The sequence below is a fragment of the Aulonocara stuartgranti genome (genome assembly GCF_965226115.1).
Source record: "Aulonocara stuartgranti genome assembly, chromosome: 1".
NCBI lineage: Eukaryota > Metazoa > Chordata > Actinopteri > Cichliformes > Cichlidae > Aulonocara > Aulonocara stuartgranti.
Window position 1 is genome coordinate 6,361,015 of NC_138939.1, and position 25,893 is coordinate 6,386,907.

The window sequence follows — 25,893 nt, forward strand, 5'->3', positions numbered from 1 at the left end:
TCAGATCAGTGTGTGTTTGTTAGAACAGGTCAGGAGTTGGAAATATTGGCTATTGATGATCTGATTTTGATTACAGAATCAGCAGAGAGCATGAAGAACTTAAAGGACACTCTGAAGAAACACTACAAAATGAAGGACATGGGTGAGCTATCCTACATTCTGGGCATCTCAGTGGTCCAAGACAAGGCCAAAAACCATGTTGTGCTTCATCAGAGACAGTATATTGAAAACATACTACAAAAGTATGGAGTGGACAGTGCCAATCCAGTAGCAACTCCAGCTGACACAAATGTCAAATTAAGAAAGAGTGATGATGTCAGTAAACCTGCAAACCCAAGCATGTATCAGTCAATGGTTGGAAGTTTATTGTATTCTGCCATAGCCACACGACCAGATATAGCGCAAGCAGTGAGTGTGTTGTCAAGATTCAATGCAAACCCAAACACTACACACCTTACAGCTGTGAAAAGAATCCTGAGATATTTGAAAGGAACTCTAAACCTGGGACTCAAATATCAAAGAACAGAAACAGGAACCTTGGTTGGGTATTCAGATGCTGATTGGGCAGGTGATCAGGATGATCGACGTTCTACAACTGGAAACATCTTTCTACTTGCAGGAGGTGCAGTTAGTTGGCTTAGCAAGAAACAAGCAACAGTTGCACTTTCAACTGCAGAGGCTGAGTATATTGCTTTGAGCCAAGCTGCACAAGAAGGAGTTTGGTAACCAAACCACTGCCTAGACAAAAGTTTGAGTATCTCAGAGGGAAGATTGGACTGTGTTCAGTTTAAAAGGGTTATCATATACTTAACATGCCTATACTATGCTTATGTTAAGATGGCGAGCATTTAACTGTAATGAAGAATAATAGTTTTGTCTAAGATTAACACAGTACTTTTTTGTGTGAGTTCAAAACAAAAAAGAAAATGTTTATTTTCTAGTAACACTGTGATATAGGTGCATTTTTTTTTTTTAAAGAAATAAGCAATGGCAGTCAAGTAAGTGAACTCCATGGTAAAATTAAGTGGGATTGTTGTAATAGTAATTTTACAATGTATGTTGAAGGGATATTACTGCCCTCTGTTGGCGTGTCTGTGCATTACATACAATAAAAGGGGTTCCTTAAAAACATCAATGGCGGCCCACTACGATTATTTATACCATATGCGAAAGCACATCACATACCAGAGGATATATGTGCACATTGTGTGATTTCAAAAATTAAAATAAAGTGCAGCAGCCTACAAGGAAGAGAGTAACCATGCTAAAAAATTGATATGCTCTTTCACTACTCAGGGATTCATGTTTGGACAGATGGCCACAGTGTCACAATTCTCTGGTTAACCTACCAATGATAAATCATCCATTTCACCAGAACAAAATTTTACTAATATTACATGACAATATTCACTGTAAGCTGTAACACCTGCAAACTGTAATTTTATGGCAAGCTAAAATATCAGTAAGTTGGACACCAAATCTACTCATAGCGTTATTTAAAAATGAAGGCTGTAAAAGCAATTCTCTCTCTCATACACACACATAACTCTCTAGACGAATAATATATGAATGTTTTAAGTCTGACTGAATAAAACAAGTCTTGTAATACTTTTCTATGTTGAGCATTTGCATACTTTTGGCCAAGCTACTATTCAGTGAAGACGTGTCTCTAATCAGTTTTTATCATTCTAAAATTGTATAAATTCTAGTTCTTCTAACGTGTTTCCTTTTTACGTTTTATGTTTTAATTCACTATTATTATTATTTCACACATTCCAAAACATTTTCGTTGTTAACTCCGACTGTTGCAAGCTTACGTGTAGGCAACCCCCCCTGTTCTCAGAAGGGCTCACACACACACACACACACCATCCCTTTGCACTCCCTACATGAAACGTCCCTCTTCTTTAACATTTCGGCTAACCTGGCCTCTTCCACATCCGACGTATATCCCTGAATCGCTAATTCTACCTCCTCCTCCGGCCCGCACGAGCTGCGGCAGCAGAACTTGTGGTGACAAACATATCAGTAAGTTTTGCACATTTTGCTGCGTTCACTCGAAGGCTTTCCCCCCTTTTTTTCTCGGAATTTTCTGCACCCCCATTGCGTTTTATTTTTTTGTTGTTGTTTTTTTTTTTAAATTTGTCCAAATGCCACTCCTCTCCAACTCCGGCCAGATCGTCCCAAATGGATAACCTAGGTTAAAAAGGGGAGGGAGGGACAGACCGAGGAGGGCTGAGAGATTTCGTTCGATAAGCCCAATGTCTTTCAAGAAAATCAACCAATGGTACGTCGCGGTCGCAAAAGAAATTATAATATACTTTTTGGGGTAAATTATGATAGCCCTGGGCAGGCCCACAGGCGTACGCCAGATAGCTAGTCCAGACCTGGCTCACAGAATTAGTTCTCAATATCGCGTTAGTTTGGATTTTTTTTAAATAATAGCCATTTGAAATGTCGTTTACTAGCTTTTGTATAAATTGAGAATGCGAATAAACTGACTATTCCAGAATTTCACTTTCACCTTTATTTTGAAATTGGGCCTTAAGTTCTCTTACCGTAATATTTAGGACACACACAACTCCAAACATGCACCCCCTGCACTGACTGTGCTTCTAAAACTGGAGGCTGGTTTGAGGAAATCCTCATCTGAACCCACCTGTGATGTCCAGTCCTGAGGCATAAGGGTCACAGGACAGACCAACCTCTCTGATAAGGTCTCAGGCAAACCAGATGTCGAAATATTTGCGCAGTGAAATTTGGCTACCTGTGGTAAGTAAGGAAAATATTAACCTGACAGCTTGAACATGTTCTTCCCGTGATACCTACCTACATCCATCTAGTGTCAAGCAGTTTTCCTTTTCTCATTCTTCCTAATCACCTCCTGGGCTCTATAGGCGTATTTTCTCTAGAGTTTTTGTTTTTTCAGGGAGCAGGTCAAGTTCCTGATAAATACCCCAAACTTTGAAAACGCCACCTACTGACCAATCATTTCTCAGGAAAGATGGCGTTAGCAGATAATCCGAGGACCGCTGTGTGGAGATGGTAAGAAGGTATCTCTTTTTAACAAACTGTCTAAAACTGACGATTTGCGTGATTAGTAGAGAAAATTCCGAATCAGAAGAGAGAACTTTTTCCTTTATTTAGGTCTAAGTAAAATACTATTTTTAAAGTAGTTTAATTTGCTAGACCATTAAAAAAAATCATAAAAGAGCACAAGAGACTTCCTCCCGTGCCTAAGTGAAATAACAGTGTCACTGATTAGGCATTTACCCCAAAGTCATATTTACTTGTTATTCCCAGTAAATATGCAGCTCTGGATCTGTCCCCGTTTGACAGTCATCCTCGATTGGAAAAAACCTGTTGTTACGTCCCCTGGCTAGTCTAGGGGGTTGAAGGGACGAACATAAAGGTGGATAGAGAAGGAGGAGCCAAGATGGTAAGTGTAGAAGGTCTATTTAATGCTGGTGATGAGATTTGGGTTCAGACTGAGGTATAACTTCAGGGAGAGCCATGGCCAACATAACAAACAAAACATCCCTGATGTAGAAATAAAAGAAACTTACCTAACTCCAAAGAAACAAAATATACAACCTATAACCATAACCTACCTAACAACACATAAACAGGAGAAAACAGAGTGTCAAAACAAAAGGCAGCTCTCCCCTACAAGCAGTCTGAACATGAAAAACAACAATGTTCATACAAGTTACAAAGGCATGCAAGCCTGCACGGGTATGGCAACCAAAATGGCCAGAGGGCACAGAAGCACAGCTCCACAGGCATTAAGTAGTGCTTTGCTGATTACCAATTAGCCAGACTCTGCGCAGCATCCAATCAGGACAGAGGAGGTGGAGCCTAGACAAAACAAAGGGTTAGTAGGGAGAAGAGACATCCTCCTGGGGGATGTAACACCTATAATAACCAGCGTCTCGTGTTCTTATTGGGATAAGTGAAGCCACACAATAAAAAGATGCACCCAGTATGCCAAACTTGATTCTTATGACTGGCGTAGACTTGCAAGTTGAGTTAAACATATTCAAAAAAGCCTACTTTCACTAAAAGACTTGTGCTGTAGTTACTATATCAACCCTCACACTATCTCCTTCAGATGTTGCTGACGTTGGTACGCAAAGGTCTCTGATTCCCATTTCTTTACACTCATTTATCATATACTGTATTACTAATGCATAATAGACCTAGTTTATGAAATTTGTATTTGAGCCAAAGATTCATCAAAAATTAGACTATACTGTCCACATCAAATGTAGGATGTTTTAATCATGGAAAAAGACTTGATTTGTTGTTTAAATGAGACCACTGAGTGTGAGTGTCTGACAGGTTTCAGAGACTCTGGAAGGAAGAAGTGGCAAAGAGAGGCCCGGAGAAGGCCTCGCTAGTTCGTGTGGCCCTGCGCTTTCTGAGAACCAGGCTGATTCGGTCGACTGCTGTTTCCGTCTTTGTGGCATTGTCATTATTTCTCGGGCCTGTGAGTTATCTGTCTTACAATATATAATACACTGCTCCAAAAAATGAAGGAGAATTTTATAATTAGAGTATAACGCCAACTAGGATAAAGCTCTGGGATATTTATCTAGTCAGTTAAGTAGCAGAGGGGGTTATTCATCACTTTCAACTGCTTTGGTATTAAGGGTAAGTTAAGTAGCTGTATGTTGGCCAACAGAATTATGTTATGTGTATATAAGCATGCATAAGAGCATTCAGTGTGATTGTTTTCCCCATCTTTAAACATTATAAGGAACTATGCCTTTATTTGTCTGTAATTTTTAACATGAATGTTCAACTCTAGCAGAATTGGTCAGAGCAAAAAATATTATTGAAGGTAAAGAGAACTGGCAAACTTTTTCTCTCACAGGATTTAGAAAAAAGAAAAAGGAACAACTAAAGTTGGTGGGTTACATCCAGGCTACTAATTGTACCACTACCCTAATCTCTGCCACCTTTGCCACCGTTCTGACCCTCTTTATACACCCCGTGATAGGCTTGCCACTTTGTGCAGCTAGTGTGAGTACCACAGAAGTACAGCAGTAATGACAAATTTTAAATGTGGTTTACCACAAATTGAAATTTTCCTGTATTTTTCTTTATTTCCAGGCCTTTACCACTTTTGCCATCTTCATCTTCATGAGTTACTGCATTGCTCTTATGTTTATGTCTGTGAAGTGGATAATTGAAGCTGGAGTGTCACTAAAATGATTAAGGGTAGATATACTGTAAAGGCTTGCTTTTCCTCCTCCCAGAGGGAGGGCGTGTGTATGGGTTCTGTTTGTCAGTTACTTAGCAGTCTAGCAGTTTTAAATTTATCGTTTTCAAATTTTGTGTGATGTTAGATCTTAATAAGAGCTTAAGCATATTTAATTTTGGTGATAATTGGGTCAAGGTTGCTCACACCTACTGTTAAAATTGGTAAAAACTTTATATTACCCAGAATTTTTTATGGACTGTCTTCAAAGCTTCATAAAAATACACTACACCTTTGGGGACTTGAGTAACTATATTGGTTAAACAATGTTGACTTTGACCTCCCAGAAATCATATGGAGTAATATATAAAAAGTGCACTCTCGCTCACCTTCAACTTTAATTTATTCTGCACATTTTGACTGCTTTGTCCCCCTCCCTGGATCAACTGTTCTCACACTTTGTTCATCAGCAGTCTTCAGAGTCCACTGAAGGTTGTTCCCTATGAGCAAAGTATAGTGTGCATTGGCTTTCATCAGGAATTGAAAGAGTCTGCTGAAAGGGAATTTCAGGTGGCCAGAGCAGGGCTTCTAGGGACTAATCTAAAAGCAGTCATACTTGAAGCAGTGCAGTCTTCCCTGAAAAGGCCACCTTCAAGAAATATAGAAATATAAACCTGTTTAGGTTTTAGCTTTGCTTTTATAGGCAGTCTTGGAACTTCTTGGTCACACCTGGTATATAATCTAAATAAATCACTGTGCTGTGATTGTTGAAACTTAAACTTAATGGTATTGTTTTAATCACAAATTGTGAACCATTTTGGTAAGTCACTCCACTTCAGATGCAACAAGAGTGTTTGGGGGGGGGGGCATTTCTCACAGTTGTCTTAACTTGTGTCTTTTAGTATTTGGAGTTCTGTGATGGCATCTTGGTTCTGGAGGATGGTGAGGTTCAGGAGGCTGGAAACCATCAAGCCCTGATGAATGCAAATGGGCGCTATGCTCAACTCATCAGCAACTACCAGATGGAAGAGTCTAAAGTAAGGATTTCACACAAACTGCAGTACAAATGTTTGTAGCTCTGTTACTCTTACTGTTCAGTTAGCTCAAAAGCCTTAGTATCAGTTCTTTGTTGCTTTGAATTCACTGAGTTCTGTAAGCTTTATTATGTTAAGTATGCAGACCTAACTGTGAAACTGTTATTGTTCTCTTTTCAGAAGCAGATGGAAGATGAAGTGATGTCCCTGGATCCTGCCAACTTGAATGAATCTGAGCTCAGACCTGGTGAAGATGTTGGAATGATGAACAACGGTATAAAAAACATGAGCATGAAATTATTATTATTATTATTATTATTATTATTATTATTATTATTATTATTATTATTATTATTATTATTATTATTATTATTATTATTATTATTATATGATTTGTAATGCACTATTTAATTCATGGTGAACTATGAAGACACATGTAAGAAATGTTTGGAATAACAGAGATGTTATGGGACAGGTGCACCATTGTGGCACATTTCTCAAAGTCCATGTGTGACAGTGTCTGTGCCTTCAATCTAGCTGTCATGATATGACTCTGTTAGCTACTTTAACTTTTATTGATGTCTTAGAACTTAGAAAATAACTGCATTTTGTGCAGGTTTATGTTCATATTGGAAGAGAGATATCGGGTGAAACTGAAGAGCTTAAAAAGTTGTGCTGTCCGAGTATAGTGTTCATTGATTGTTTTTATAATCTCTAAAATATCTATAATCTGACCATATATCTATCTTTATCAACTCTCTAGAGATACAACTGTATACCCCAAAAATTGGATCCGTTCAATAAGTACACTGATGAGGAGATCTGGAGAGAAGTTGTTTCTTTCCATGTGCTCCTCCTTAAATCAGTACTTTCCTGCAGTAACAGAGGCTCATATTGTCTGATAGATCATTCTTTTGGATGAAGCCACAGCCTCCACAGATCCAGAAACAGATGCTCTGATCCAAAAGACAGTCAAAGAGGCCTTTCAAGACAGCACTGTGCTCACCTAGCACATCGCATCAACACAGTGATGAATGCAGATCGTATTCTAGTCATGAACAATGGACAGGTAACAAAGACGGTTAGACAAAACTAATCCGTATATGATCTTCAGCCTCAACTTACCAAGTGTTCTCTTTGACAGGTGGCAGAATTGGACCACCCAGATGTCCTGAACCAAAGGCCAGAGTCTCTGTTCTCTTCTCTCCTGGCTGCTTCTAAAACAATGAAGAGATGAACTGGTGTAAAGCTGTGATATCAAATAAGCACAGTAATCCCTGTAATGTAATACATTTACACAACATATTTTAATGTTAATGAAAAGGCAGTGTAACCTTTTTATAATTTTGATCAGTCACAAACATATTGGAGTATGTCGACCTGTCCCTCACACTTGGCTGCTATTTAGTTTTTGCTTGTTTAGTTCTCTGTTTTATTAGGTTTAAGCAGCAAAGCTTTTTTAAGCTTGATCATCAAGCTAACCATTAGGGTCAGGTTTAGGTTAAAATGTACTTTCACAGTATAAAACATCACAGCATTTCCCATTAGTATTCACATGCACTGTACACAGTTGTCTGATGTCTCTGAAATAATATTGCTCTGTTTATTACCAATAACTACTGATGATGCTGCCCTATTTTAAATGACAAGAAGGCAGAGGAGGGTACACAATGGTGAGAAATGATGAACATTCACTTATCAGTATTTTATTATTTCTCTATTTAGATAAGCAGGATGTGTTTTTGTTTTTCAACCTCGAAGTTTTTATAAATAGTGCATTTTACTTTTTACTTAATTGCATGTTAAATGTTTCATGGCTTTAAATAGAAGTGAACACGAGTTTTTTTTAATGTAAGTTTTAAATCTATTGTGTAAGTAGGGACAACTCACTTAAAAAAAAAAAACATGGTGAGGGCTAACCTAATAGTTACGTAGGTTTTTAGGTTTAATTTAAAAACGTAATTAGTTGATGTAGTAGCAGACAAGCTCACAAGAACCTTAAAAGAACCTTTTGATGGGTGCATAAAAAGTTTTTTTTTCTTATTTTAAATAAATTTCAGCTGTTAACTGGTTAAAAAGTGCCACAAACTGACCCACATTAAGAGGATGTGTAGCAGGTGAAACTGCTGTAAACTAGGGCAAAATGTTTATTGCCACACATATTAATAGATGCCTTTTCTTAAAATTGAAGAGCTTAAAAATCATTCATTTTAATAGAGGGTTATTTGGAACTTTGAGTTGTATGTTGTTGGAAAATGTATGAAAAATGAAATTATAATTAATAAAAAGTCATCAAAACTTGTCTTTCAATTAAGCAGAGGTCAGATGGTTATAAAGAAGTAAAACTTCAGTGAAAGAAGCTCGAGTCAAGTGCACTTCAGCTGTCATGTGGGGTAAGGACACACGAGGGCACTACAGGCTTCTATACTCGTATCCTTGAAGGACTGGGTTTCATTTTTAATATGACCGATCCTCCCTTGGCACAGACACATGTTCTCAAAGAAATGCTCTGTGAGGTTACCTTTTACCCACTGAACTTTAAAAATAACTCATCTCTCTGAAGAGAAACTACAAGCCTCTAAATATATAATAATGTATGGTTCAGTTAAACAGTACGAGTCTTTTTACATCACTTAATTGTAAATATCCACACCTGCTGAACAGATTAGACTGGGCTTAATAATTCATTGCAAGTTGTTGCATTAATATTGGTTTAAAAAATAATTTGGTTTTCCCAAGCTACATGGGAAAATATGCCATTTTATTGAAACTAGGAGAGGTTTTCTTTTTCTAATCAGTGATTGTATAGAATTCTTCTAAAGTTTTCTACAGTCATTATTTCTAATACTACAGGTATTTAGATTAATCTGAAGTCAATTATAATAGTTTATAAATAAAAATTATACAGCAAAACTCTTTTTGTTATCGTCTTTTGTTTTGTTTGCAGCATCCAGGATCTTGTCTTATCTGATCATATGTAAAGCTTGCTTCAGTCTTTTACTAGTAAAGAATCACGACTTGCATGAGAGAAACTGAAACATCAGATTAGCAATGAAATAGTATTTGAGGTATACGGACAAGTATTGTACTTCAGAAAAGTATTCTACAAATGTAAAGAATTTTTTATCTTTACATTTGTGCAGAATAAACTGAAGGTTGAATTGCACAGAAGGCACTGAAGGAAAAAATATACTGGTGGCAGCTCAGTCAGCACAAGGCCTGCTGTGTGTCCTCAGGCGTGACTTCTGTGTGCTGCTTTAATGTAACTAAACTGAACTTGTAACATATAACAATAGAAGAGAGAAGCATGACATGCTCACAGTTTATTTACCCTTATGCAAGTCAGGTCTGTCTTGGAGTTTGAATGATTTGGTTTATGTTTCTTAACAATTAAAAATTTCCATGCAGAGAAATCTCCAGTGGTCTTCAGGCAGCATCTAAAGATTTCAGCTGGGTGCTCAAAGCTTCACCAGCAGTGTTGTTGAAGGAGGAATGTAACACTGAATGTTCTGCTTCGAGCAGATCTTCTCAGCTGCCTTAGAAATTTAAACCAGTGACCTCACAGTCACAAGCTTTCTCACCCCTCCTTGAGGCACAGGCTAAATTAAAATATCAATGGATCAATTATTATACTGGGTCTGTGTTTGGGTGAGTGCCGACTCACATGCTGTGTTTTCCGCCTAAAAAGTCTTGATCTCCTGTTTTTGAAAGATTGCATCTGTGATTTAAACTAATAAAGTACTAGATTGAATACACCCATGTACAGATGAAATATTGGGGCCTGGGCACCAACATGAACACCCAGCTCTCCCACAGTGAAGAGTCACTGAAATGAAAACACATACAAAATTACAGAAGAAGACAAAAAGTGATGACAGAATGTTTTGCATGTTTTTGCAGATGTTTCATACTTCTTTAGTATTTGTATATTTTGCATGGGTTGTGTGGTCTTGTATACTGAGTTGGTCTTTTTGCAGCCATATCTAGTGTAGTTGTGCCTTTATTGTAAGTTTGTGCCATATTTCTGTAGTTTTGCTTCATTTGGAGTCATTTTGCATCTCCTCTGTATCTTTTTTTGCTGTTATTTTTGTCATTTTTAGTGGCCAATTTGTTGCTGCTTTTGGTTGTTTTGCCCTTTAATGTAATAAAGCAATAGTTTGTCTCTTATTGTTGGAGTTATTTGTGTGTTTTTTCACATTACAGTGGCCATTTTGTTTCTGTTTGTGATTGCTTTAGGTGTGTACCAATTTGTGTGTGTGTGTGTTTTCTTTTTTTTTGTTGTTGTCATTTTTAAGTAATCATCTCTTTATTTTTTGTCTTTTTTATTTATTTGAATGTTGTTGTTTTTTTGGGTGGGGTGTAGTGTGTCTCAGAGTTGAAGGTCAGCTAACCCTTTGTGCCCCTTATCCACCAAAGAATATCTAGATTGTTTTCTGAAGCGTTGTTTTATTCGTTAGCGAGCTACTTACACTGACACGTTTAAAGTATAAATGTGAACTCATATTTACAGCCCTGTTTCAGACACGTACACACTGCAGTACAAATCGTGTATGCCTGTCAGTGTGAGTGTGTTGGAAGATCCAAGCACACACGTACAGACGCTGCTATACACACACTCCAGTGGGAGGAGCCAAACCTCTCGCAGCTCCGAGTTTGTCAGTTTCCTAAATATAGCGGACAGGATCTGTCCGTGTCTTTCAGCCGGAGACACTTTGATAAAAAGCCCGTATTTACAGAAGCACCGGGAGGCCAGCGGGGGTAAGTGGAGCAAACATGTGTCTTTGTATGTGAAAGTGTGCTGACTGTGTTCTGTGCTTTGGAGACTGAAAGGGAGGGGAACCACGACCCTTCTTGAAGTGCTGCGATCTTCTTTCAGTGTTTGAATTTCTTCCAAAACTGCCTTAAATGTTGCTTCTGCACTGCTTCATCTCTGTCTAGGCTATATTTGGTAACGGTTCGTGCTTGTTGTGATCTCATGCCTGAGTGTCGCTTACTGTGAATACTGTACGCGGAGGCTACTGTACATGTTGTGATAAGTGGTCTGAGTGAGAGCTGCATAAAACTTTGATTGGATTGGACTATCTTTGACAAAGCGTTGCCTTTTCTGCGTATCTCGCTTCGAATATCGCAAAACCTGAGGTGTCCTGAACAACGTGTGTTATTTCCTACAGGTACACAACACCCAAAACTATAACCATAAATTAGCCTTTACAATGGTTCAGCAAAGCAGTCATGTTGGAAGTCCCCATCAGTGTACATGATCACTGATCGAATAGGAGTGAATTATACAAGTTTAAATAGTTTTAAGCCAAACTATCCAGTAGTCTAAAGCAAAAAAAAAGAAGAAGAAGAAGAAAGAAGAAGAAGTCCAAACCATAATTTGTTTAAAAACTAGTTGAAGCAGTGGCATGATTGAAGAGTTATTACAACTCATCACAAAATATCTGCTGGAAGATTTCAAAGTACACCCTGCTGGAGATCCTGTGACGACCAGTACACATAGCTGGGGAACAACAATCAAAAATCATAGATGTATGTCAATAAAATAGAAAATTTAACATTAAGTTTTTCAAAAAGGTTTTCGACTCTCTGAACCTGACACATTACGCTTAAGTATTTTACCTAAAGGGGAAATGCTGCTTTAATCCTTATTTTACTGCACATGCTCATGTTGACCCTTCTCATATTGCCAGATTTGAGAAGTTGTCGCTTTCAGTCAAAACCGAAAAATTACGTTGCTTAGTAGGTTTATTAATAATATATCTGTTATTACAACCCTAGTGCTAGAACACCTCCGTCTTACTTCATTCATTCCAAGAGTAACTCATCAGAGCTGAAAAAAAGAAGAAGTGTGGCAATCATTTCAACTAGAGATATGTCATGTAGGAAATAAAGCAACAATGTGAAATAATGGCTAAGAATTCAGTGAAACGGATCATAATTTTGAAAAATAAAATAAACTAATGCATTTGTGTTGTCATGTGAGACTGTGGCCTGTCAGATTTTAGATGTTAGTCTGATCTTAGCGGGGTTAAAATATTTAAAAAGCTCTCTCTCTCTCTCTCTCTAATTGGAAACAAACAATATAATGAAACCAGTAAAAGTCATGAAATAAACAGTTATGACATAATACAGAACTGTTTTTGTTCGTTTGTTTGCAGTACCGACATTATCCACTAGGATGAATTTATTAGCAAGGCAGTAATTTCCTGTCCTCTTCCTCTCACCCCAACCAGTTGCAGTAGATAGCCGACCCCCCCCCCGAGCCTGGTTCTGCATGAGGTTTCTTCCTGTTAAAAAGTTTTTCCTTCCCACTGTCACTAAAGCATTTAAAAGCACTCAAAGCTCAAAGGGGGTCATATGATTGTTGGTGTTTTCTTTGTTTTCTTTGTATTATTGTAGGGTCTTTCCCTTACAATATAAAGTGCCTTGGGACAACTGTTGTTGTGATTTGGCACTATATAAGTTAATCGAATTAATACATACTTTACTTACTTTTCATTTTTATATGTATTTTCATATATTTTAAATAAACCTCTTTTTTAAAAATTATTTTTACTGTAGGCATCACACATTTGCACAAAAGCAAAGTCAATCTTCTTCGGTTTTTAGAAAACAGTCTGCTATTTAGAAAGCAGCATGTCACTTAAATCAGTCTCTCCAAGAAGACAGAGAATGACAGAGTTCAGTCTCCAGTTGTGTGATTTCTATTAAACAGGCTGTGGTTATTTTATTGGTGTCTGTTACTTAATAAAACAGTTAGCTCATCAAATCAGTGCTTATCGCTGAGATAAGGGATAAGTACTGACTAACTCATAAAGTTTAAAAACATTGTTTCCCTCACTTTGTTGTAAAGTTGTATTTAAAGGATATATGAAGATTATTTAATTTGCTAACCTAAACTTGAAGTGTGGTGTGTTTTTAGTTCAATACTACTTGGTAAAAGAATGATTTTGTTAAGGGTGGTGTCACTGATGCTGGGTTAATCATTTCTTTGATAGTCTAACTGTGGCACTATAAGGAGCACTGTGGAGTGTGTCAGCATTTAATTGCTAAACTCGTAATACAGCACTTTTCCTTTGATAAACATGAGAAGGGAAAAACAGCGACATAATATAATGTCTGTGGGAAACACCTAAAAACTTTTTAAATGTGTTGGCTCATAAGAAAGACCAATCCACATTTTTTACACATTGATTGTTAATAGACAGAAGTTATTGGCTCTGTAGTTCAGGCATTCATGCTTGTCCCTGCTGCCTCATTCCTGCTCTTTGTTTTCATATTTCATTAGCAGGGCGAGCAGCATGTACCATCAGCTTCAATTATCCTCCCTGTCAGCGGACCGGCAGGGCCTGTCTGCTGGCTTTAGTGATTACAGGCTTCAGGGGACAGGTAATCAGGTCATGGTTACACTGTCACCCTGTCAGACTGCTGAGACCACGGGGAGCAAATGGGATGAAAGAACTCTACCATCTTCAGTCAGTTAAGGCTAGATATTGATAGTGTATATAACCCGAATACTGTCTGGCATCATTTTGGTGCAGTATCACATAGTGTATATATTTTCTTTCCATTAAACATGGTTGAAACTCTGATGGCATCTCCCTGGTCAAAACTAGTCATGTTAGAATACCAAAAAAATAAAAGACCATAAGCGAACAAATGTCAGTGTTGTATCCATGTAGCACAGACGTTGAGTCAGACAATTTCTTTAAAAAGTGAGAAAGATAGATTAGATGACTGCAAAGAAGGGACCCAAAATCCTTTTCCCATGATGACTAGAGAACATGAAAAGATCTCTACCTGATGGTTCTTCAGCATTGAAATGTTTTTTGGGTTCTTCTAAGAGTTTCGTTCAGTTTTCCGCAAAGAGCTTTCAAGGCATACTGTACAGGACTTGCTAAACACCAGATGGAAGCTGGTGATCATATCATAGCTGAAAAAAATCTTAGAGACCAAAAAATGTGGTGTCCCTCAGTTTCTTGACTCCAAGTTACCCTTAATGTTTAACATCAGCCACATGAGTTTAAAGTTGCTCCCTGTTTTTTTTTGCACAGGTTCAAGTTATCTGAATGGCTTAATAGCTGTTATCCAGGGTTTAAAGTAAAGCAGTGTATTGGGACTTGATGGGAAGTAGTGCATTCTTAAAAACACATCATATGTTATGATGGGTTTCACACGGGAATGTTCTCATCACCCAGTTGCATTGCATAGTGGTTTCATGCACATCCTGATCTGATTATTTTAAATCTGATTAAAATACATGTTGCTAGTGCTTATGTTTAAAAGAATATACTGTAATATCCCTTGATACTTATGTCAGCCCATTTGGAGAACATGGACCCTGCCTTTCATCATTGTTTAACTTAAAATTTGCTTTAATGCAGCCCACAGTGCTGCTTCTAAAACCCATTAAACAGACTATGAACATGTGGATATCCTAGCAGAAATGATAGACATTATTACTGTGTCTGCCAAAATAAAATGGGAACCCACCCCCCCAAAATATCTAAGTGTTTTATAAAGAATGATGCAAGGGTTGGTGCTGAAGATGTTACTAGGGTGTGTCCAGTACATGCAGAAGAAATTCAGCACCATTGTATTTTCTTGATTTATACCAATGCTTCTATAAATTTACACCTAATACAAAAGACTGTTCAAGCCTAACAGTCATTTATTTACTTAGATATTATTCAATATGTGCATACAGCCTGTGTGACACTTGCAGGGGGCACAGTCCCAGATTTTGCTGATTTTACATTCATCATTGAGCTACCCAGGGTAAGTATGTAACCAATGATAAAAATATAAAACATAATTTCCCAGAAAATAAATTAATTTATCTGACAATGTGTGTTTTCAAATATTTGGAGGGGAGAGTTTTTAAATACAGTTATATGTAAGCTCAACCCGTAAGCTACATCTAAAGGCATGCAGCTGTCATCACTGGTACTCCAGCTTCAAGTACTTTTTAGCTACAGTACCACGATGCTGCTTGACTCAGCTGTCATGATGGTATTTGCTAGCCTTGCATTGCTATACAAATGTAATTAGTTTATAACATGTGATTTCTAAGACACATTATCACTTGGCACAGACCAAAGCACCTCTGGAAACAATTGGACGATTACAACCAATCAGAGCAAAAAAATGGGATGTATTGCTAATGGATGGAAAAATGTCATTTTCATCAAACCCGCCCCTTGTTGGATTAACAATTGTCTCAATGCCAACCAGGCTTGGAACAGTGACTTTTCACATTCATATTATTCCCAGGCTAGGTCTTGGCCATTCATGCACATTGTCTAGTATTCAGTGTGACTCACCACAGACCAGGGTTGGGGAACTCCGGTGTCCTGCAGATTTGCAGATTTTAGTTGTGTCCTTGATCCAACACAGCTGATTTAAATGGCTGAATTACCTCCTTGACATGTCTTGAAGTTCTCCAGAGGTTTGTTAATGAACTAATCATTTGATTCAGGTGTGTTGACCAAGGGTGATATCTAAAACCTGCAGGCCCTTGAGGCCTGGAGTTTCCCACCCCTGCCCTAGACCATGCTGTGTTTATTTTATTTTATTTTATTTGGTGTAAATCTTTCTCAGTTGAAGGTAAACTTTAAATTTCATTTTAAAACTATCGACCTTTACTATTCTATCAGATTAAAACACCAAAGAATTGAAGAATTATAAATCAGTTTTGCAACAGGAAGCATACAAAACCAATATTGGTTGTATAACACGTTGGGTAAATCATTTAATAGTATAATGTTAAACAAACCTGTGATTTCTCATGAGAAGTGAGGAAATATCCTTTTTTGACATTTTGATGTAAATGAAGATGTGGATATAAAACCTGTTAGCAATAACATGACAATCTTTAATCTTGTATCCACTCTGTCAGTTAGGTTTCTTTGTGTGGCTGCACCGAGTCCATGTGTTCCCAAGTGGTATTTCCTTCCCCTCCTAGTTTCTCTAATGATAGAATATTTGGGGCCTTGTGGTAAACAGAAATAGCAACACTTCTGAGGGACAGGCTTCTCTTTTTGCACCACATGCTGAAGAAATAGAGGCTGCACTGTATGCATTTGTATGTGTGTGTGTGTGTGTGTGTGTGTGTGTGTGTTTTATTGAAAAGCTATTTTAAGTTATCCGTGACTGACTGATTTGAGTTTTTCTTTCCTAGTCAATTAGATGACTTGCTTTAGTGAATCCAAGCTAAATCACGTAGCTTTAATGTGGATAAATGCGTTGAACCTGATGAGCTTGATGACGACTCCCTAAACGTTATGCATTTTGTATCACGCAAAGAAGAAAAGATGAAAGCTCTAGTTGATAATTCTTGCCGTAGAAGCATTCAGCAGATTGACTTCATAACTCTCAGAGAGTTATGACCCATTTCAGCAAAAAAACCAGTCTAAATGAGAGAAGTGCTCTCAAGATTTCCTCTCCAGAACAAACTGACTGGACTGCATTTACAAAGCACTCGTCTAGCTTTAATAAGCACTTTACACTACAAACCAAGCTCGCCCATTTGCACAATGCTTTCTATACTACACATTTAGCATTTTTTCCTATTATATTCACACACTGTCACATTGGGGTTAGTTTTAAGGTTCAGTATCTTGCAAAACGACACTTGAGCATGCAGACATTCATTCAGAAAAAAAATGTAAATAATGGTTTCATAAATTAATTGATATGTGTAGTTATTTAGATTTAGCACACCGGTAATAGCCAATAACTGAACAGTCACTATCAGCAGTTTTACCAAGAGGTGCATCACTATTATTGGAGGCACCATACACAAAGTAAAGGCAGTGCCACATTGCAGCACTTCAGCTCCTGTCATCCAATCAATATACTTTGAGCTTCAATGCACCATCTATTGACCTCTCCACATCTTCGTTTACTAGTCTGCTAACATCTTATTTCATTGTAGAGCTCTGAAGTTCATGAATTGAATACTTATTGTAACAAAAAAGTGACACAAACCTAACCTTTCTAAATCTTTTGACTGTGCCACCTTCTCTGTATCCATTCCTTCTCCTTTCACTTGCCATACCAAACACTTCTAGTTTCTATCTGACACTTTAGACTTAAATCAAAGAATTCATTCTGGCCACTCTTGTAGTGTCGTGTAAGGATGATGACAAAAAAACTAAAAAATATTCTTTGTCTTTGACTGTTTGAAACGCCAATTGAGAAACATTTTGTTGATCCACCCATCCACCCTCCACACTGCCGTATGACCTGGCTTCCTAAGTTTGCTCCTGTCATAATTACTTTGGCCATCAGAGGGCTGTGTCACATGTTTTGAGGTTAGTGATGCTGTTGTTCATTTGAGCAACTGAAAGGCAAGGCAAGGCAAGTTTATTTGTATAGCACAATTCAACAACAAGGTGATTCAAAGTGCTTTACAGAGACATTAGAAACAAGAACAAATAAAAAGCATGATTTAAAATTGATTAACACAATGAACTGACAGAAAGGTTCTGTCAGTTCATTTGCTTGTATTGCAGTGACTGATGATTATGAAGATGTATTTGGGCGTTGAGGGTTTGAAATGGTGATATTAGTTAATTAAAATGAACTACAGTGAGCCTGGCTTGTGACAGGTGAGCACATTAAAATACTTATTTGATTATGTATCTCTGCTTGTCCTGATTCAAATTACTTTCCGGCAGCGCTGAAGGGTCAAGGGAAATATCAAATGTGTTTTAGGCGTATTTATATATGGAGGTAATATTGAAATCATGTTTATTGTGTTGAGCAATACTTTCTAGCAGTGAAGGCTTTGAGTGATCTCGTCTCTCTTCAACTCTACCCTACTCCACTCTTCTCTGCTTTCCTCTTGCTGTGGCTTTTGGAAAAGCTCCTAATCTGTTGGACTTGAGAACTCTTCCTGCGGGGTCACCCCAGTAATCGGGTTTGAGCCAACTCTTCCTAGCCAGCCAAACCTCTGGCTGCCTGCCGTCTGACCACAGGCCCACACACCCGCACGTTTGATGCTAAATATGCTGCAGAGGAGCTAAGAAATTACGCTCAATAAATATAGAAATCAAATAAAACAATTTCCAAATATTAGCCTTGCAATTTACTTTCCTGCAATCATATAAGTCTGCCTTTGTCGCTCACAGTAAATAGATTTCCCGCGGAGCTGCCAGGTTAAACAGTAATGTTGAATCAATAGCAGCATGGCTTGGCTTAATTAAACTCACTGTTGATTTGTAGGGATGAGAGCCAGACCAGAGAGTGGTTTGGGTCTGCTCAGTGTCCTGACACTGTTCTTAATGGTGCCAACACTTGATTAATACTGGCTGTACATGAAGACACTGTCACTCCATGCTGAGTTGAAGACTAGGTTATACCAGCAGCTTCCACACTGTTCAAGAGAATTCTTTATTGCGAGTGTCTGGCTTTTAGAGTTTTCTGCTAATATGTGTAGGATTGTTTTTTCCATACTGTGCTATAGTATGTCAAGCAGTGCTGTGCATTTGTACTGTGGCCTTAAAAAACAGGGGATAAGTGACTGAAGCTTCTCTTGTGTTGCTCTTTTTACATTTAGATATCAACCTAACTTTACATTAGCATCATCCACGCCAGGGTTTTGCAAAGTAGCTGTTGGTATAGTAGTGGACTGAACCATTACTGCTGTTGCTGCTTTGCACTAAAAGTTTTCCTCTGGTGAACTTGCATGAGTTTTTTGTGAAGTAATAAAGAAGGCATGGTGTGTTTGTTATGCAGTTAGCAAATCTGTTCAGATAAACTGCTTTACCATCTTTCTTGGGGTGTTAGCAAGGACAGCTTCATCTCACAGCTGTTCTTAGCATGGCTTGGTCTGACTAACAGGGAGTTTATGTTTTTTGTTTTCATTGCATGGCTGTGCAAAAAGACAGTGAGCTCTCAACTGCTTGTATGGCACGCTTTTAGCTTGTTGTGCACCTCCCAGTATTTCTAACCCACTGCGTGCAGTGTAGCCAGAGTGTTCAGGCATGAGGTACAAGTGACAAGTCACTGTTAGTTTTATTAGCCCGACTTACTATCTTTTTTTTAAAGGAAATAAATGTTTTGTATTATATGTGATATCATTTGGCCGGTTAGGCAGTTAGCTGTGATTGGTTGTTGTGGTTCTTTTCATTACTCGGCTTGGGTCATGCACTTCACTTATACTGTGTTCAGTTATTTATTTATTTTTTAGTAGGCTTAGGCAAGTAGCTATTCAAAATGTAGGAAACAAAAAGAAGAAACTAGTTTGTTAATAACATTGCTTGAAGCACTGAAGCTGGTATTAAGAGAAGCCAGGATCATGGATTTGAGCAATTATTTCTCATAATCACAGTAAACCTAGAGGCTGATTATAAGTAATGTTAGCATAGGCACCCATATGGTCTGAGGGTGAATCAGCTGCTTAAAAATTCTAAAACACACAAAGATGCCATGAAGAAAAAGTGGTTTACTATTGTTTTATCATCCAGAATATTGAGTTGACACGTAATTAGATGTCTATAATTAGAAAGACTGATTAAAATAGGCAAAGTGCCTTCATTCAAACACTGCAAAACTGTAGGTTTGGAAATCAGGCCAGTTACAACATGTGTTGAAATACTAGCCAGTTTTCAGCATCTGCATAAACTTATAAACTCATCCTGCAGCTCTACACCGTCCATCTGTTTGCACAGCGTTTTCTGAGCACTTATTTTCTTGTGTTCAAAGCACCCACGTCTTATCTTTCCATTCAACAGGAGACAGTTTTTCAGTGTACAGCTTTTTTTAGTCTGACTTTGTTTTATTATTTACACTCACTAATCTAATGATCTGAAAAGCTTTAGAGACTCACCTTTTTATAGTTTTCTATTACCTCTATGTGGCACTTTTGCAAGATCGATACAAATTCAGTTTGTGTGGAGGCATTCTACTCGTCCAGTACATATGCTAACCTAAAAAAAGAGCTCACTGTTTAACCAGTATTTTCAAAGAGCCAGAAATGCTAATGGTGAAATATATGTGTGTATATGTAAGCAGGGGTTTTGGGTAGGGGATAGGAGATTGCCTAAAGGAACCTCAAGATGGAGGCCTCAGATCTTCTTACCATTACTTCACAAGATAAAAAGGAAGTTATTACTTTGCTGAAAGCGCAGAATTTCAATGAGAGCAGGAACAAACAAAATGTTAAAGAATTCATTATAATATCATTTAATAGATCAAAAGATTGGGCTGAGGCTACAGATATTTCTCATTTTTGGAGCTATGTGGCTCGGCAAACTCACATGCACTAATTCATGGTGTGATGTTCGCAAACTTTCCAAATGCGTCCCTTTCGGGAACTTTAGACTCATGTTCAATTCCCACAGCCCACGCCAGAGCCCAAAAGTGACTAGTCGATAAGTGCATGAACAAGACACTCGGATAGGCTACCTCTCAATCATGACTGAGTGAGAAACTCATGCAGTCACATAACTTGTTGGTGATGACTTTTTAGAGTGGAAACTGATCAGTCAAACTACAATTGATGCAACTTCTATGTTGGTTACCTGACTGCTAATAGTTGCGTGTCAGTTTAACCTTAAAAACTGTGAAATCGTGGATCACTTATTTGGCATACTTTAAGGCACGATCCCATCACCCCTCTCTCCAGCTTTACTGTACAAAATCAGCAGCTATTGCTTTTCAAAAAGTTATAAGCAAAAATTGCCTTTCTCAGATCAACTCATAAATGAAGCTGTAACAGCTAACTTTGGTGGTCTTCTTGTTTTACTTCTACTCAAAAGTGTGCTGAATGTTGCTGTTTTGTATTGGCCTGAAAAAAGGGACCAATAAATCCACATTAAACACTAAGCACTTATATGGTTGTAAGGCTTGCAAAACTCTCTCATAAAGTCAGTTGCATCACTTCAGTTTATACATCAGTAACTGAATGAGAGTCTGTTCTTTTGGCCAAATGGTTAGTACTGATTGAGCGAAGACTAGAGTTTCTAGTCCTTCTTTTTCTATATTCATTTCTGCAGAGAAATGTAATTTTTATTTTCGTCAGCTCTCCATAACCCACAAGCATTTGTAGATTTGTGTCTCTGTGAGACGTTTTTGAGGCAAATACTAAATGAGCTTCAAAGTTGTAGCAGTAGTGTTTCCATATAGAAAATATGATTGGGGATTCTTGACACTGAACTGTGTGGGAGCAGCTCAGATTGTAATTTGTAAATGTTATTGGCTCAGCAGACCTTCAGCCTGTTTTTCTTGTTAGAAATTTTACACTGTACGATTACAATTTGGAAACTCAAGCAGACACATAACCAACATAATGACCCTTAAACACAGTCCAGGCTCATCTCACCTCGCAACCTCAGCTGACAGCCTTTTAAGAAAACATGAAACTGGCAGACAGAAAAAAAGAACATATTTTGTCAGGATTCAAACTTAATTTGGAGTGCAATTAACATTTTTTTGTTTTCTTTTTAATGAAAGGAACAGAGGGTATGGAAGTGTGGCCGTATTTTACAAGGCAGCTTGTGTTTCAATCTTTGTTGCAGGCATGACATCAGTGTCTCTGTGTTGAGACAGGAAAATCTTAGCCCACTGCCACTGCCATAAAAGCAACACAATAATGAAATGACATCACAGTGTGCCAGTAATTAAACGAGCAGACTGCTGTCTTGGAGTTTTTACAAGGCTGGGAGATTGAGAGTAACATTGTGGCGCGTAGGAGAATGGGGTGTCAGTAAATGAAGCCTCCAAGCTACGGGCTTTTTTAATGTATAATTCACAAAAGTATTATTACATTTTTATTGCATTATTCTTATGGTTTGATACACACACTGACATGGCCTTTTATGTATTCTTGCCTCCTTAAAGAGAATCATACTTAACAGAATAACACAGCTTCTTCACATGCTAACTGGGGAGTCTGGTGGTACGGCAGATGACAGTTTAAGCCAACTAATCTGCCTGGCCTTCAGCCTAGCTCAAATGGCCATGCTGCTGGTGCATGGAGATCAGTTTAATTATTACATTTCAAGAAAAAACCCATTAGCTTCGTGACCTGCAAAACAGCATAGGCCAGTGTCGATACTCTGGCTGCTTGATACCAGAGGCTAGCTTGTCTGACTGTGGGTGATGAATTAATCACAGTGCATGTTCCTGTCATGCCTGGCAACAGACTACAGCATCATTTGGTTTCCTTTCTCCTGACTCACTATAAAAGACGTGTTCCTGTCTCACTAAGCCACAGGAGAGAAGCTAAAGTGGAACATTCAGAGGACTTTGACTCTACTGAATGTCAGGTTTTGTCATTGGCCACGTTTACAAGGAATCTCATTTGCAGCTGTTGTTGCTGGTAGTAATATGCAAATTATCATTCTTATTCAAAAACTGTGCATTGTGCCAGAGCATGATTTGCATAACAAAATGTTAATTCAGTCTCATGATATTTTAACATAAATTGACATTCACTTTCTTTACATCAAAGAAGTATGTGCACATCTGGGCTTGTGTGGATAGTGGTAATATAGACGGGGAACTGTTAAACACTTCAGCTAGTAAATAAGCCCGATCTAAGTCCTGCACCCTCAGGGACCAGGTCCACCATATAGAATGTTTATGATGCATTTGTTCCCCTAGAACCTTTATAAAAAACTTCATTTATTAGAACTTCAAAGAATGTCCAGGCTTGCTGGGGAAAGAGAATCTTCTGCCTTATTTTGCCTTGAGCAAAAGATCCTCTCTTCTCTTGCTGGTGGATACCATGCAAATAAGCTGCTAGAAGGAAGAAGGACGACACTGAGCAAAATGCGAAGTAGGAGAGAGCAAGGAGACAAGCAAAGCTGCAGGGAAGGTAAAGATACGAATAAAGCAATCTCTGTCATCAGTTCTTAACACTTTAGCAAACAGTAATGAAAGAGAAACTCTTTCATCTATTAGCAAATCACCACAGATCTCACCATGGTTGTTTCTGCACTGACTACTAGGATCAGCTCCATAATCTACTGGAACAAAATGATATTCGGAGACAGTGATTTCTTTATTCGGCTGGCAGCAGAAGATTGGGGGGGCTATCAAGTGGTGCCTGCTGCGTAGTAACAGCTTGAAACCTTATTGATTTAATGTTGGAGTGACTGAAGCAGAGGTCACTGTGGGGTCAACACAATTAGAGTTGGACCCATGCTCTTTAATGAGGAGAAGTGATGAAAGGGTTCCCAATTACTCTGCCAGTTTGTACTGAAAACAACCTGTTAAGAAAGAGCATGATTAACCTTCCACAGCTCTAACTTCTGCTCATTCTTTACATGAGGAGCTGGTGAAGGGGACATTAATTAGTGCTCATAATGTTAGAACTACTGTGTAGAACTTTCTATTTTTACAAAGCCCCTTTAGTAAGACATATTGAGGTCAACAGTCCAGTGTTAGATGGGGCCCATCATGTTTATGTCAAAGGTAAATACTGAAAGAGGAAATGCATGGTACTATGTGCACTCTATTACAATTTTTAAATATGTACAATTGCATACACTTTGAGCAACATTTATTTGACACATAGTTGTGGTATGAACTATACTGTGCAAAAAAATCTTGTGTAGCAAAGGTTGCTATCGATTGAAGAAAAAGGCATCATCTTTTTTTGCCTTCCGCTCAAAAACAGTCTTGCTGACCAACTACACAAAAGTTCAACTTTGTCAGCTTCTTTATTCTGAGAGAGAGAGAGTCAGTGTTTCAGGAAAAAAGCTGCACATCTGTTGTGGATTTTAATCTTTTTCTTTTTGCAGTGCAGTAAACGCAGAAGTGCATTCCATCACGGATACAGTGTTTTTTTCACTGCATGAAAACTAGACTTTATGATCTTCCTGACGGCTGACATCGATCACCTCTACTGATGTCTAAGAACACTAGGCGATTTTGTTCCTCAGAGACTCTTATTGGCATTGAATGGACCAGGTGTTGCTATTGTCAAAGATGCATTATATTATATTATATATTACATCTATGAAGCAATAGGCAGTATATTAACTTATAGCCTTTACGTTAGCTGTGCCTATAGAACATTTGGAAACAGAGGGAACGGCTATCATGTCTCTCCCCAAACAATCAGCTTACCAGCAGCTAAGTAACTAATTTGATCTTGTTCGGCTAATCTGTACAACACCCCCAACACCCCTGCAAAAATGCCACGTGGTTCCATGTGGGTGTAGCTGTGTTGAAAGTCCTTGAAAACAAATTCTTACCAAAAATTGTCGTCAATTTTATATTTCATTTTGACCAAAGGCTTGCTTTTTGCCTTATTGGCTCATAGACATCACAATAATTGTTTTAATGTGATTATGATATGTGACAGTGTGATATGTATTTTTCAAAATTAATGTTAACTATTTTCACACATGAATTGCAACCGTGAACTTCTTGAGAAATTATCTAACAAAGGTGCATGTGAGAACACAAGTTGGACATTGAATGCCCTTTAACATGCCATCTCTCTCCATGTGGTGTTGACTGATGTGAGAACATGGCAAGTAAATTCAAATGGAATAAGTGGAATGTTTCCTTTTTCCACTATCTAGACAGCGCTTTCTTCTAAACCACAATGAGTAATTTAAATAGAAAAACCAGGGGAGTGAAGTTTTTACCCTTGTGTAACAGATATGGAAGAAGGAAATTATAGGGTTTAATTTTCCTGACACTGGCCCTTCGGAACAGTGGAAACCAGCTCCAACCACTAGTATGGATCACGCGCTTTGCCCTTAGAAATTTGTTTGGTGTTTGTTTGTGTGTATATATTTTTTAAATTCAGAGACAGACTGATAAAAAACTTTATTGTTGATAAATAACTTATAATAAAGTTTAGCATAAAATAATTTGATCTATTTGACCTTTTGGCCTGACTTCTGGCTTTGGATGTAGCAATAAATTTGTGCTCAATGGAATAAGAAAATGTTAATGGTGGTTTGTGTGTTTGTAGTGTTTTGAAGGGTGGTTTACTCAAAGCTCCTTCCTTGCCAGACAGACTGATCATAAAACAGGAAGTACTGTAGTTGACAGAGCTAACAGGAAGCTGGCAGCTTGCAGGGGTTTTACTTCACTCTAGTTTAGTTATGTCCAGCCTTTTTGTCATCACTGTGGTAGTAAATAATTTTTTTCATACTTTTAAATATAGACTTAGTTGAAGTTTTGAGACACACACAAATAAATGCTAGTAATAGTTCCAAATCATTTTTAAATGACTGATGAATATTAGATGACTTAACCTGCATTTAATCTTGGAACATTTCAATGGCCATGAGTTTGAAACACTGCTGCTGATGAACTACGTGGGTGACACAATGTTTCAAACTCCCACACTACACTTCACTATTCATAAGAATTGCTCAGTAGAGTCATGGGTCATGATGTTTCACTGTCAGAAAATGTAGCTTTAAGTGAGCTTAAATTTAAGTGAGCTCTTCATAGTGGATATAGGTTATTGCTTAGTATATTTATAAATTGTATACAACCGGGAAGTATTTTAAAGGAACAGTTTAACATTTTGGGGTATATACTTTACTTTCTTACTAAGATTAATGATATCATTGTCATGTTTATGCAGCAGCTAAACAGCCAGCCGTATGGTGGCCATGTTCATGGATAGAACTTGGCCAGTGCTCTGCATATGACTTATTTAGCCATTTGCAAATA

At 37.9% G+C, this 25,893-nt stretch overlaps 3 protein-coding genes across 10 annotated transcripts in view; 2 read left to right on the plus strand and 1 right to left on the minus strand.

Annotated features, from left to right (window-relative positions):
• abcc12 (ATP-binding cassette, sub-family C (CFTR/MRP), member 12) overlaps positions 1 to 15,625 on the minus strand; it is a 56,916-nt gene extending 41,291 nt beyond the window's left edge. For 4 of the 7 annotated variants that reach the window (XM_082513321.1, XM_082513313.1, XM_082513315.1 and 1 more), the window contains exon 1: positions 1,925 to 2,004. The gene's annotated coding sequence lies outside the window, so the exon portion shown is untranslated. Of the gene's footprint in view, positions 1 to 1,924; positions 2,005 to 2,558; positions 2,596 to 2,829; positions 2,889 to 7,362; positions 7,455 to 15,563 lie in introns of those variants that run through there. The other 3 variants (XM_082513316.1, XM_082513318.1, XM_082513317.1) reach the window with 3 other exon arrangements.
• LOC309703656 (uncharacterized protein) lies at positions 2,961 to 7,491 on the plus strand. Of its 2 annotated transcripts, none has more exons than XM_082528597.1 (6): positions 2,961 to 3,045; positions 4,342 to 4,489; positions 6,106 to 6,240; positions 6,418 to 6,511; positions 7,143 to 7,306; positions 7,382 to 7,491. In XM_082528597.1, exons 1-5 carry the CDS (start codon positions 3,005 to 3,007, stop codon positions 7,157 to 7,159), a joined length of 435 nt encoding a protein of 144 aa, XP_082384723.1. In that variant the 5' UTR covers positions 2,961 to 3,004; the 3' UTR covers positions 7,160 to 7,306; positions 7,382 to 7,491. The 2 variants fall into 2 exon arrangements, with proteins under 2 accessions (XP_082384723.1, XP_082384724.1); XM_082528598.1 differs by having other exon boundaries at positions 3,000 to 3,053.
• Positions 10,854 to 25,893, plus strand: part of LOC309703075 (myocyte-specific enhancer factor 2A-like) — a 45,563-nt gene continuing 30,523 nt past the window's right edge. The window contains exon 1 of the mRNA XM_082527778.1: positions 10,854 to 10,995. The gene's annotated coding sequence lies outside the window, so the exon portion shown is untranslated. The remainder of the gene's footprint in view (positions 10,996 to 25,893) is intronic.

Coding starts and splice junctions, on each gene's coding strand:
- LOC309703656 (XM_082528597.1), top strand. CDS start 3,005: ATGGCGTTAGCAGATAATCCGAGGACCGCTGTGTGGAGATG. Junction 4,490..6,105: donor TGTCATTATTTCTCGGGCCT/GTGAGTTATCTG, acceptor TGTGTCTTTTAG/TATTTGGAGTTCTGTGATGG. Junction 6,241..6,417: donor ACCAGATGGAAGAGTCTAAA/GTAAGGATTTCA, acceptor TTCTCTTTTCAG/AAGCAGATGGAAGATGAAGT.